Source organism: Cyanistes caeruleus, chromosome 3 (assembly GCF_971803275.1).
Source record: "Cyanistes caeruleus chromosome 3, bCyaCae1.hap1.1, whole genome shotgun sequence".
Taxonomy (NCBI): Eukaryota; Metazoa; Chordata; class Aves; order Passeriformes; family Paridae; genus Cyanistes; species Cyanistes caeruleus.
Window position 1 is genome coordinate 6,613,241 of NC_141703.1, and position 14,264 is coordinate 6,627,504.

General features: G+C 36.7%; 1 protein-coding gene and 1 non-coding gene across 36 annotated transcripts in view; one reads left to right on the forward strand and one right to left on the reverse strand.

Moving 5' to 3' along the window:
- The window catches only part of KDM6A (lysine demethylase 6A), a 151,768-nt gene that overhangs the window by 98,433 nt on the left and 39,071 nt on the right, over positions 1-14,264 (reverse strand). For all 35 annotated transcript variants that reach the window (XR_015284061.1, XR_015284063.1, XR_015284062.1 and 32 more), the window contains one exon: positions 6,280-6,329. Coding sequence is in view for 27 of the 35 variants with exons in the window: in XM_086879682.1 (XP_086735808.1) it covers positions 6,280-6,329 (50 nt within the window). In the remaining 8 variants the exon portion in view is untranslated. The remainder of the gene's footprint in view (positions 1-6,279; positions 6,330-14,264) is intronic.
- Positions 10,532-10,607, forward strand: LOC147653914 (small nucleolar RNA SNORD36). Its single transcript, XR_015285485.1, has one exon. It is a non-coding gene; the product is annotated as a small nucleolar RNA SNORD36 (small nucleolar RNA).

Consider the following 14,264-nt stretch of genomic DNA (forward strand, 5'->3'; position numbering starts at 1 on the left):
AGTTTTAAAATGTTGTTCTGAGAGGACCCTTAAGAGGAAATGTATCTCTTTCTATGGAATATCCATACTCTTTAAAAAAAAGTTTCAAAAACCTAAGGGCTTGAATAAAAAAGCAGTGTTCATGAACCATCCTACTTCTTTAACTTTTGTTCCAGCAGCATGTCTGTTCCAGCAATTTCTACTGATCCTGTACAACTGCACTGTTTCAATTAATCCAAGCATTTATATCTAATTAAAAAATAATGAAATTTTTGATGAATTCTGTTTAAAAAACTGCTTGGTTTTTTGAGTTTACTGCAGAAAATAAAACAGTTGTGAGTCAATGAAGTGGAAAATTGCTGTCTTATAGAGGATCTCCAAGGTGCAAAATGTTCTCTTATTTGCTGTTATCAGTATGTCTAGTAATTGCTTTTTGTCCAACTGTTTATAAAGGGAGAAACAGACTTACAGTCTGGAGAAAAAGAGACAGTAAAACAGACAAAATTAAAGAATTATGGTTTTTTTAATTATTTTCCTATTTTATGGCAGCATTAAGGAAACATACCAAAAAAAAGATAAAAAGTAGAGGGATGAAAAAAAACTGCACAAAACAATTAAAACACGCAACAGGTCACATTTGAAAACTAACATCTGTGGTCTCCAGTTACTTTAGCTCTTTGGAACAAAAAAGCCTTTCTACTAATTACAAGGGTTTTAGCCATAAGCTTGAGAAATTTCTACATAGCTCCAATTATAGAACAGCATTTTAAAATATTACCTGGCACTCAAATACACTTTAGATCAACATAAAAAGGAGTGTTATAAAATTGCTTTCTGCAACAAACCAACAACAGCACAGACTGAGATCACATCCCTCTTCCCTAATTAGCACCCACATACACAACTGAATTTTCCTTTGGCATTTGGCTTTCTGAAGAGAATTTGATGTTGGATGATTTTGGTGGACTTTGGTTTGGTTTTTTTGTTTGGTTGGTTTTTTGGAGTTTTTTTTCTCTGTATGGTTTTGGATTCTTCTCTATTTTAAAAAGATTACCTGAGCAAAGTAAGGGGAAAATCTCCTATTTGTATACATACAGCCAGAATTTTATTTTCAAGAACAATTTAAGAAATAAATATGAAAAAAGGTAAAAATTTAGACAGTAATTCATTCTACTGTCCACTAAGCATAGGAAGGGGAGTACCAAACAGGTGCTTTCCAGAACTAAAGTAACCCCTCACCTTGCTGCCAAAGTTATGGGATTTACTTTCCCCTTCTCAATTTCTCTATTTTTTCTTAACTAGACCATGCAGTGTTCTACAGTATAGCCTTGCAACTGCAAATTCAGTTTGTACCACATTTGCACTCAGATGTTCTTAAAATCCATTCTAACACAGAAGCAGGTCTTTGAAAACCCTTCCTGGGGTTTACCAAACCTCTTTGATGTTTTACCTTGTCCACATAAATAAAATCTTTATTAAAAAGAAGGGTGATTAAGGCCATTTTCATAAAACGATAACGAGTTCCTGACAGATTTACTTTCCTTCTAGGCAACTTTCCAGCAAAAGTCAACAGCTAACAAGAATTCTATATCTGAATTCATGTTGGAGGATATAACTCACTAATTAAGTGTTCCTTAAACATTTCAAGGAACATTCAGACTTTCTGACAGATCCACTCCAAGCCCTGCTTCATAAAGAGATACTACAGCTGAGTGCAGCTGAATAAATTGAGGTCTCTTTTCTTTCTCAGGCACCCTCAAATGAAGTTCTACCATCCTATTCCACAGTAACATCTTCCTTGAAAAAGAAGTAAGTCATTTTCACAGTAACATCCAACATTTTAAGATGCATTTCTAAATGCTGTGCCTTGTCAATCTTCAACTTATTCACATATTAATAGAAATGTTCATACACCTGCATACCCCCTCTGTTACTCAGATAAAACACAATTTTTAATAAAAAAAGCCACCAGGGTGCCACTCTGATGAATTAACACAGAATAATGGACTTCAGAACTGCTGTTGTCATGTTCCTCTTGTCCACAATCCCCTGGATTTAACAGTGTCTAGAAATCTTCATTCCCCAAGCACAAAGCTGTCCCTAACAGATGCTCAAACACTTCAGAGAAACAGCATAGAGGAATCTGTTGCCCCCTAACATAGCTGTACAAAGAGGTTTTATTTATTTGAACTCTGTGCTGCTACAACTGCAGGCACACAATTCCTAACTGACAATATGTCAACATTCACCTACCTGCAAAGGCCACAAACACTCTTTAATCAAGATTATCAACCAGACAAGGGCTGCAGCAGCACCACCATGCCTAAGCAGAGATCTAATTGAAACACTGGATAACCAAGCTCTTCTCTCAGGAACTCTCCCAGGAATCACTCTAGCGAGCACTGACACCTCTCGGAGCCCCAAACCTGTGGAACAGGGTTTCTTAGGTTTCCCCTGCCCTGGACAACTATGTCAGTGCAACAGATCCAGATGTTTTATACACTTACACTCAATTCACTCACACAATGGAACTTCTGCAGGACAGCCCTACTCAAACTCAGGTGTTACATAAAAGAGTTCAGTATGATTAAGTCCATTATAATACAGCCACGAGATGATTAAAATAACTTCCTACAGGTGCCAGATATCTGCCATCATGTTTGGATAAAATCAGGAATATCTTACTCCTTTGCTGAGCTTCTAATCCTGCCTCCTCAGAATATGTCAAAACTGATAATCATGGCAGACATTTACACTTGATATCTTTATTTTCCCAGGAGCATCAACATCTACAAACTGCAGTTCTAGCTGTTGTCTCCCTCTCCTGAACTGCCCTTTGTATCCGTTCATCCCCCACAGTCCTCCTCACCTCCCCCAACATGTTGACACAGGGGAGTTTTAAAAAGAAATCAGAATGAAGTACATTGCACAGAAGGGAGATTTATTTTAGCATAGGCACATAAGAAGAAACATTGAGAGAACTACTTGAATACAAGAATGAAAGTCAGATCGGCTTTTATCCAACTTGAGATATTTACTTCACAAGATTCCCAGTCAAATAATTTTCTTTTTTAAATGCAGAGTTAAGGTACCACAGTGTCTTTGTAGTCAAAAATTGCAGAAACTCAATTATTTTGCAGGACATTTTACACTGACCCAAAGATTACAGCAAAAAATGGTCTATTTAGGAATAAGCAGCATAATGCAACCCACCACCTTCAAAACCATCCATACAGGTAGCTCTTTGAAAGGAAATAATATCTCATCAGCACAGAGGGAGTATTGATCTGCTAAATGGCAAAATACAGCATCTTCCTAACCTTTCACCTTCACTGCTGTCACTGGAGTATATATCTAGAATATTTTTTCCAAAGTGTTTTTTCCTTTTCTTTCTGTTCCAAACGATCAACACAATGCTTACTGTAATAACAACAAGACAACTCATGCATCAAATTCTGTCAGAAAACAACCTGGTTGTTTCAGACCAGACCATCAGAAAAATCTATGGGGAAAAAAAGAAAGTAAAATGCTTTTTTCATGAAAGGAAATACAGACTGCGTATCATGAAACGAACAATGCATGAAAATAATGCTCAATTACCAACCCCATGCAACTCTAGAAATCCAAAGCAGCAGAGAGCAAAAATACTTTATAAAATGAGGGCAAACTACACCCAAAGCAATCTGAAAACTCTCACGATTTTTCTGTAAGTTCTCTCTTTAAAAAACCAAAGCACATAGAGGACACTTATTCCAACCACGTAAATTTGCACTGCGCGACAGTTTGTAATTTCAGATAAACCGCCCAAGTTTAAAAGGCTGTTCCTGTCTGACTTCAGACCTGCCTTATATAATAATCTTGATGTGATTCAGCACTCTCCAGTTTCCCAGTTCTTTCACACAGCTCCCCCCACAGCTCACAAATACCACCCTTTCTTCACACCCCTTCTCTCTCTTCCTTTCTTTGCCATCACAAATTCCAACAACTTAACTGATGACACCCGGCCCTGTAAAAACTAAAAACTTTTTAAAAAAAATCCCAAAAAACAAAACAAAAAAACTTTAAAAAAAATCCACAAGAGTAAAATAAGGAAATATGACTAGTTTTTTGCCATCTGTATCTCTTTGGGAAAAAAAAAATAAAATCACAAAGTAGAACAAAACAGCATAAAAGTGTGACCAAAAATAAACCATAAACTTTCTATTCTTGACTAAATGGTTTCTTACAGATACAAGGCACTAAGGATGACAAGAAGCAATAAATACTCTCAGTAGGAGGGAGGAGGGGAAGGTCTTTCTCTAGACCCAATCCAGGCAGCTTCCCAGTACCAACACTAGAATAGATTCATCACCCATTAATAAGATTAAAATATGATCCACCTGTGATTTTTACCACTTTCAGTAAAAAAGTTTTTAGCTGAAAAATGGTTTTGGACTTTTTCAGGCTTTTATAATGAATAATGAATATTTTAATATCAAAATGAATATCAAAATTAATAAAACCTCCTAAGATTACAGAAAAAGAACCACTTTGGGCTACACGTTTTGAAGGAAGCTCACAAGGAGATCCTTCTCAGGGGAGGACAACCTGGAGAAAAATTACTGGTTTTTTGGTTTCTTCTTGTTGTTGGGTTGGATTTTTAATTTGTAGAACTTGAAATGCTCTTTTGTCAACTGCAAACAATGCTCTCATGTTTGCAACTGGAACTGTTCAAAATAATCTCTGCATGGTAGAATTCTGGAGATATATACAAGAAACAGGTGTGTTAAAATATCACACATTACATACAAACAGTAATTTTATTGCATCAGTGCTCTTGAGATGAAACTGCAAAAATGTCAAAGTTTACATGTATTTTAACTGCAGATAATATTCTGAACCACACTGAAAACAACCTATACCTACAGAAATATATAATCATTTTCATTCCACCCTGAACTGTGAAAATGCAAGGGAAATAACTTAGTAATCACCTACCACTTATTTCAGTAATGAGCCACTGGAATAAAACCAGAAAAAATAATTCCAGTAATAAACTATTTAGACATGCTTAACAAGAAGGAGTACAAACAACAGAAACTATTATAATTTATTTTTAATTAATTGATCGATTTCAACACTTATTTACAGAAACCTTTAAAGCAGCTCTCCAAGAGCAAGTAAGAAGAACAGATTAATGTTTTTATTGTTGTAATTTTAAAACTGCAGGGGTTACTCCTGGAAAAACTTTAATTCCAAAATGGCTCAGTCAAATATGGCACTTGCACAGCTCCTGCTGGAGCACAGGCTTTACAAGGCAATACCAAAAATTTCCCTAGGATCCTCCAACTGGAACTCTCCCATATGTGCTATTAAACACTTATTCCAGTTCACTCTTCCGCCCTTAATTTACCCTGCCTTATTCCCCATCCTCTGCCCAAATGGGAGAAGCTGCCACAGTGTTTTTCAGAGCATTGTTACAGTCCCTATAAATGCAAAGAACACACAAAATGTTGTTTCTCTAATGCCATCTCTATGTGGTACCAAGAGCTCTTCCTGAGCCCACCCTTATGTGAAAGATGCATTTATCCCCACTTCTAAGGAAAACAGCTGCTTAAGACCACACAAGTATCTGCTGTGTTATGTGCTTTCTGCACCTCTCTCTCAATCAGGAGCTTCAAATTATTTCATGTGACAATATACCAATGCTGACTATTTCTGACAATGCCACTGCAAGAATTCTTTCAATTTTATTCATCTAAAGTCATGATACCTCTACTTACAAACACAATACCTCTAGTTACAGGCAAGACAGCTACAGGATCTGCTCCTATCTGACGTAAAAATGTTATTTAAAATACTGAAAAGGACTTTAAACAGTTTTATGTCTGTGGAAACAAAAAGCAACCTGAGAACATTTCTCCTATTCCCTGTCCAACACCTGCACAGCAGCTTTCAAGTGGGTCTGCTTCTCTCCATACACATATCCAAATATCTGTGCTGCATAAAAAAACCCCTGAAGTAATGGATAATGATGGTAAAAAAAATTATTTTAAACTTGTCAGCTTAACTGAGCTGCTTTTTCAATATATGACTTGAAGATTTAGTTTCACTGAAATGTATAATGGATTGCACATATAGGTGAACATTTACATTAAGATTTAATATGCAAAAAAGTAATAAGTACTTTTTTACAAAAAAATAAGTAAAAAAAGTAAAAGCAGGTAGATACTCCAAACTTATATTGAACAGAATCTACTTTAAGAATTTGAACATTTACAGCAACACATTAAAAACAAAAAAAAAAGAGCATATACAGACCTTCCAGTAGTCAGATTGTAAACTGTAGTACCTCTGGTATGCAGATAATGCTGTAGGAAAGAAAAATGAATGTTCAATTTGTTTTGTTTCATTTTCTTTGAAGAAAAAGATAGAAATCCTTAAGAGTCAAATACACAACATTAAAATGATAAATGGTTTAATAAAAGTAACACTGCTATGATAAGTACACTGTTGTGGGCAATGCATTCCTTAAGATTATAATTTTGTTTTATGAAATGTCAACCCAAAAGTATATTTATTATTAATCTTACAAATGTAAATCAAGCAATATTTTAAAGAAAACCTATAACAAAGAAATAATTTGAAATTTTGGGATTTTCATCTCGGACAAAGCTGTTGTAAGATTTAAAAATTTAATCATGTAGCTCATTTACCATGCTCCCTGATGCCCTGTAATTTCTGAAGAACTGGTGAGGAGGGACATACAAAGAGAAATCAATTTCACATGGCCTTTCATTCTGAGAAACAAAAGCAAGCAGAAAAAAAATAAAATCCTACATTTTATTCAACAGCCACAGCCAAAACTAACCTGGAAATCAGCGCTAAGAACAGCTCTGTTCAATACATTATTAGCTCTACTTAGCAACCTATTTCTCCAACCACTGCTCCTGCATCCCTCTTCCTCCCTAAAAATTCTGGGTGATTCGTCTTGCCCTTGGGCTAACAGGCCACCTCGGACTAGAACACCACCAGGCTTTACTTTTTTCTAAGAACCATAAAAATGAAGGAACTAGAAACCATAAAAAATGAAGCATTTTAACTAAAGATTCACTGAACTAACACCAAGATACTGATTTTTCAAGTGTTTGCTCCCTAAGATTTAAGAATGGAAAATACACAGTGGGTGGAAATCAAACAAAAGAAGAAAACTCCAGCTTTGGAAAACTGTAAGCACTGAACAGATTAAAATATAAGAGAGAACAACGTGTACTTTAGGTGCAGCTTCATTTCCTGCAAGTGCCATGGATAAATCATGTCCATAAATGTTACCACTATTCAATGTCTGTCTTGCATATTCATTTTTGTAACTTGATGAAAGTTCTTGCGCTTAAGTGAAGATCATACACATAAAGACACAGAACCTCTGCAATCATCTGCCTATGGAGACTCACAACCTTTATCAGGAAACAGACACGTGCTGATCCATGCCAATGAGGTGTCCCTTCCCACCAAAATGTTTCTGAAGCCAATTCCTAATTTTGATGCTCTGAACTGTGGTTTATTTAGCAGTCCAGATTAGAAAAATGAACTCAGAAGAACACTCATTGACCATGCATTATTTACATGCAATATATTTAAAACACTTACATGCAACTCAGACAAACAAAATCACTTAAAAATCTGATCTTTCACAATTTAAGAATGCAATTCCTCCTCCAACCCCCACCTTCCCCAAAATAAAACCCAAGCTGGTACAAACTGAAAGGTATTACTGCAGTCTAACAATGTAAGTTGAAGAATGTTAAAACTAAGCATATTTTAGTCATATTCTGTAAATATGTTTTAAAATATTTTCATAGTAAGATGAAGTAACATCCTACTCCCCCCACTAAAGTCCTTCTAGATTCAATTTCTCTCAGGTATCATCAATAAGTTTCCAAAAAGGAGCAATTATCTTCTGAACACTGTAATGACTTTGCTTTCCCCAACAGGAACATGCACATGCACTATGACAGTTTTCTAATGCATCACATCACAAATAAAAGGAGTCTTTTTATTCAAGCAATACCTATCCCATTTTTAAGGGTTAAAATATATTTCAAATACTCAGGTCAACAGTACCACATTATGCAAGACTCAAGAAACTGAGAACTTTTTGTAAATTTTTTTTGTAAAGTAACTACTGCTGTCAACTATAGAGGGGATGTGGATAAAAAGATGAAAAGAACATTAAATACAATACTAGGGCTATCTACTGGGAAAATGAAAGGGAGAACATTTTCACTGTAGATGTTAAAAAATATAGGAAGTACCCACACATCCATCAAAAAGGAGAGCTAGAATATGCTTACCTGTAGCAGTTATGGCACTGCTAGTAAGTTTATAAAATGTCAACAGTATTAAAAAAAATACATAAATAAATGGAAGAACTTAAAGAGAAAGAATAGGAAAAAAGAAACCAAGAAGAAACTTGCCCTGAAAAATCCTAACACCTCCATTTAAAATAGGGAAGTTATTAGAGAAAGGGGTCTTTTGCTCCATGACATTCTACCAGTTTTCTTTAAGAAAAAGGATGTTTGGCTGTGATTTTCTTTTCTAACTCTTCCATTCTTCAATAAAGTTCAGCAACTTCCCACAGGAACAGCTGAAGTGATCATTTAATGTGCCAAGCTTCGTTACAATTAAAAACAAGCACATGGGAAGCGTGGACTGCTGAAGTCTATTTATGTTTACGTGATAAGAAGATAAGGCCTTCATTCTGAGGAGCCACATTTCCCTTCCAGAGGAACAAAGAGGACACTTCAGTCTTCCTCAGTGTCTGAAGTGTCCAATCCTCCTGGTGGGTTCAGAAACCCCCAGGGATCCAGCCTGTTCTAGGCTAACAGTATTCTCTTTCTACTTAACTTCTTGCAGATGAAATGCTAGAATTCTCAAGGGATCTGCTAAAAATGCATGAGCATGGATCATGGAGGGCTCCCTTAAACCAGAGCTAAAGGTTCCTTTCCTCCTCAGTGGAGGGAAAGTATTACCATGCACAATTTCAGTATTATCAGTGCTCAGCTTACACTGAGTTACCTGTGAAATCTGATTTTAGCCCCTTTTACAACTACACAGAATACCTACATTAAATATCTGCTCCATGAGCACTCAAACTCTGCTGAAAAGGATTAAAGGAACAGAAAAATAGAAAAAAATGAAATGTTCTTTTTGCCAGAGCCCACATGAAATATTCCTAATCAAGCATATCCCTAAGAAGAATCTTGCATATAAGATGCCAGAAATTAAATTATGAAAGCAAGATTTTTGAAAAGCTGAACTAACCTAGATATAAAGGAAAACATGAGCCATAAATTTTGAACCCTATTGTATTTCATAGGCCCTGAGTGAGCCACCAGTAAGCAGATATTTATCCTAAATTTTACGGTGTAGAAATTAGTACCTTATCTAAAACCTGTACTGTGGAACTACAAGCAACTTCTCCCTTAAATTAACTTTGTATCTACAGGAAATAAGTGCAAATACCTCAAAATACAAACCTTATTCTAAAATTAAAAAAAAAAAGAACAACTGAATCTGCAGAGCCATAAGGATTTTACACAAGTCCCTATCTGTCACACAGGCTGTGCTTTATCAGTGTTATGATTCTGAGTGTAGGACGATATTCCCTGGTTTATTAAAAAGCAAAAAATCCCAGTTACTTGGGTCATGCAGCACATTAGTAGAATTTTAAAAAGACAAAAAAAACCCAAAAACAAACAAAACAACAAAAAGTAAAGGCTGCAATATCATTTTGCACCTTTACTTTTCATCCTAGACTAGTCATTCTAAAGCGAGACAATTTTTGTCACAAAAAGATTCTATCAACTACTGCCCCTCTTTCAACATAGGGTCAACTCTCATTTTTACAGATACAAGTGAATTACCCCATTTCAGTTATAATGTCCTTCTTAAACATTATGAAATGAGTGCTTTGAAATCACTCTTAGGCACAGCAAGATTCTACAGACAATCTTTTGATTAGGAACTTACTATTGAGCTTTTTCAATTTAAAAGTTTGCCACTGAAATTCTTACACATATGGAACTGTATAAAGACAATAAAGGACATAAAAACTTCTTTTTTCCCTGCATGTGAAACACTCATGAGCATCCAGAAAATGCATGTCCAGACTCAAAGAACAGGACTGAGCATCAACAGCAGGACAATGCCTCTTGCCTCACTCTCAATTACATTTTGTAGTCAACCACAGAAAACTCTTAAAAGCACAAAATTGACAGACCACATTCAGACACCCAAAACAATACTCAACAATTGCTAAAAGCAATGTTCAGTTACCTATTTCCATCCCTCTGTCCTTTATTTCACTTCTTACTCTATCAGTTTATGCTCTTGCTATGAACACCTCTCTCCAAAACCTGGCCATGTACATTATTTTCCTAACAGGTTCCTCATGATCATGTTCTTGAAAACCCTGTGAGTGGCAGATAGCATTTACTATCCCCCCCAGAGGAGGGGACATGTATACCCCAAAGCTGTACACAGCTTTTCAAATCAATCACCATCTGCTATATTGCTTGATGAAAATAAAATGTTTACCTGAAATAGCTCTGAAAAGCAAAACACCACCTTTCTAAAAGAATTGCAACCCTTGAACAGTAAGCATGCTCCTCAGCTCACAATCTGTCTGTAAACCTCAGGCACCTGGTGCAGAGCTGACCCTCCATGAGTTCACACACTGGGGATTCACTGGTTTCCTCTCACAGGTTTTTAGTCACCCAGAACTACCCACTTTGCAACATGTATGGTTACTTTAACCCTGACAGACTTTATTATGTGCCCCTAAGAGTTTCCCTTCCTCTCCTACTATGATAGGACGACCAAGGGACAACGCAGACCATGTACAACGCTTGTTCCTTATTCCCCCTTGTTTAAGATTTCTTGGTATCATATAGAAAATAAAAAACCAAATTTGACTTAATTACCACTTAAGTGGTTTCAGGAATTTTTTTTAATCTATTTAATTTCATAGGATGTTGGCAAAATTTAGTTCCAGTAGCAAGATAAGACAATCTCTCCTTGTATCCAGAATCTAAATACTTGACCTAAACTAACAAGGAAGGTGACAGTGGAGAAGAAAAATGTCTGGACTGAGTGACAATCACCCACCTGTCACCTTTAGCACATTTCATCACAAATCATTCCGTCACAGAGGATGGCTTTTATGATCTACTCTAATAAACCTACTTTATGACACCTTAAAACTTAAGAGGCCTTCAAAGTGATGCAAACAAGGAGCAGTTTGAGTATTTTAGTGCTTGAGTAAGAAGAAAGTGAACTACATACTAACACCATCTAGTGGCACCTTGCAAGGCTAAATGTGACTAACACAAAGTTTTGGCTTGCTGAACTTGGAAACAGCAAGCTTTAATTTGATGATATACCCTGAAAAGAAAACTTTAATACAAACCGAAGCTCCATATTGGTCTGTGTAAACCAGTATTTATTCTTAAACACAATTATTTTTAATTTAATTTTTAAACAAGCACTAGTAATTTCTTAGTGCTTATCTGATGTGAAAACTAACAATGAAATAGAAAATTAGCTGAAGAACTACATAAAGGGAAGATTGGAAAGAGCACATCTCTGGTCTTAAATCTGACTGCTTCCGGGAAAAAAAATCTCCATTATACACCTAAGAGATATATGCAGGTTGCAGAAATAGCTTAAATATAGTGCAGGTTTTACCCACCATGGTGTTTTAACCTAGCAAGATGAAAACTGCTCTGCCATAAAATTAAAGACATCAAAAGGTGAGAAAATTCTACGTTTGAGCCAATAGAATTGGCTTTGCTGGGTAAACACTGGCTGGATGGCCAGGTTCAGGGAGTGGTGGGAAATGGAATTACATCCAGGCAGTGGCCAGTCATGTTCCCCAGGGCTCAGTGTGGGGGTCACTCCTGCTTGGTATCTTCATCAACAACCTGGACAAGGGCGTCAAGGGCTGAAGTTCAACAGGGCCAAATGCTGGGTCCTGCACTTGGGTCACAACAGCCCCAGGCTGGGGGAAGAGGGGCTGGAAAGTGACTGGTGGAAAAGGCCCTGGAGTAGGGGTCACCAGCTGGATGAACATGAGCCAGAGGGCCAAGGAGGCCAATGGCACCTGGCCTGTGTCACCAATAGTGTGGCCAACATCATCAGGGCAGTGACTGCCCCCCTGTTCTAGACACTGGTGAGGCCACACCTCAAATCCTGTACCCACTTTGGGGCCTCTAAGGACAAGCAGGACACTGAGCTGCTGGAGCACATCCAGAGATGGACTATGGAGCTGGGGAAGGGTCTGGAGCAGCTGAGGGAGCAGGGGGTGTTCAGTCTGAAAAAAAAAAGGTGCTCAGGAAACTCACTGCCTTCTACAAACTACCTGGAAGGCAGCTGTAGGTGAGGTGAGGCGTCAGCTGGTCTCTGCTTCCAAGCAACAAATCTTGACAGGTCAAACAAAATGGCCTCAAGTTGCACCAGGAGAGATACAGACTGGATATTTCAAAAATTTCTTTAGTGACAGGGTTGCCAGACATTGGCACAGGCTGCCCAGGGAAGTGGTGCAGTCACTGTGCCTGGAGGTATTTAAGACTTGTAGATATGTTGCAGTGGTTCAGTGGTGGTCTTGGCAGTGCTGAGTTAATGGCTGGACTAGGTTATCATCTTAAAGGTTTTTTCCAACTTCCATGATTCTAGGATTCTGTAATAACCCAAAAAAATGTGGAAGTGAGAGCAGCAAAATGCCACTCAGGTCTTTTGTTTTAAGGCCTCAGGCAGATGCTGCTCTCTGTTTCCTCCAGAGATTTGTACTCTAAGTACCAAAGAGACAATCAAAGAAGCCTGAAGCATGACTTCCTTTTAACACAGAATGAAGGTTGACACACAGAAGCAACACAAGCATAGATTTAAGACAGAAAAATCATCAAATAGTCCTCTAAGAAATTTTATTAACAACTCCACATCCTCATCTAGAAATGTAATGCAGCAGCAAAGTGGTGTGAAGCCCACTGTCCCATAAAAAATTAAATGTGAAAGATATACAAGAGTTTGACAAGTTCACAGTTAAAGAAATCCTTTGGAACTTGAACGCTACTAAAGTCTTAAAATACTGAGAACCAGTGAAGAAATCCAACGGATTCTCATCAAGCTCAAAAACACTTCCAAGAGTGTATTACACAAAAAGTGTACAAAAAAAGTGTAGGAATTAAGTGTTTATTTAGAGCACTGCCCAAAATGAAAATTTTCAGACAACCAGTCAAAAACATGGTCCTGGTATATTTTATAATAAAACCATTGACTGCTAACCTCTGTTCCACATACAAACAATTTATAAAAAAAAACATTTTTATGTTCAAGCTTCCTTCTTTCTACAGAAATTTCACATAATGCTTTAAACCACCCAAAATTAAACCACCCAAAATTTATCTCCTCTTCAGGTTTCTGTTAAACAGCTCTAAATAGAAGCAACTCAAATTCTACCAGGTAGGACCAGCTACAAACAACAAAATCAACCTTAAACCTAAATATCACACTTATTTGAAACAGTCATCTCTTCCTTGACTCATTCAAGCTATTTAATTCATTCTAGTTCTTCAGGACTCATCAGTAAGACAAGATAGCCCAGCAGGAATCAGCACAATCCTGTCCATGCTGTGAACTTCTCCCTTATATTTTATAAAATTACCGCTACTAGCCTGCACCTCAGAGCACAGCACATGAAAATGCTTCCCAATAACAATACTTCCTTTCAAATTTCTGAAAGACGTTAACCACCACAGAGATATTCCCTACAGAGCTGGAACTGTAAGTACAAAGGAACACATAAACACTGTTGAATTTGGGAGTTTCGCACAACCAAACAACTTTACAAAAGATCAAAGTGTTTAAATTTTGGGTTTAGGTTGCATTGTAATAAAAGAGCTACCAATTTACATTCTGGGTTGGTTTTTTTTAGTACAGTTTTAAATGTTAGATTAATGATTGCTAAAAAAATGCCCCTGAACTAATGAACATTATCTTATAAATGACTTAAAATATTTTTATATTAGTATTTTTGATTAAGCAGTCACAATCAATAATCAAAATAAATACTGCTAAAACTGTTCTGACATGGAACATTTAAAAATGAGATTACCACTTGAGTACAATAAGAATTATTTCAGTATGGTGCTTATTGTGTTTTAGTAACTGTGGCACAAATAATTCCACATTTTTGTCAAACCACTCATTCATTAACAGCATTTTCTACTTCCAGGAATTTTACTTAG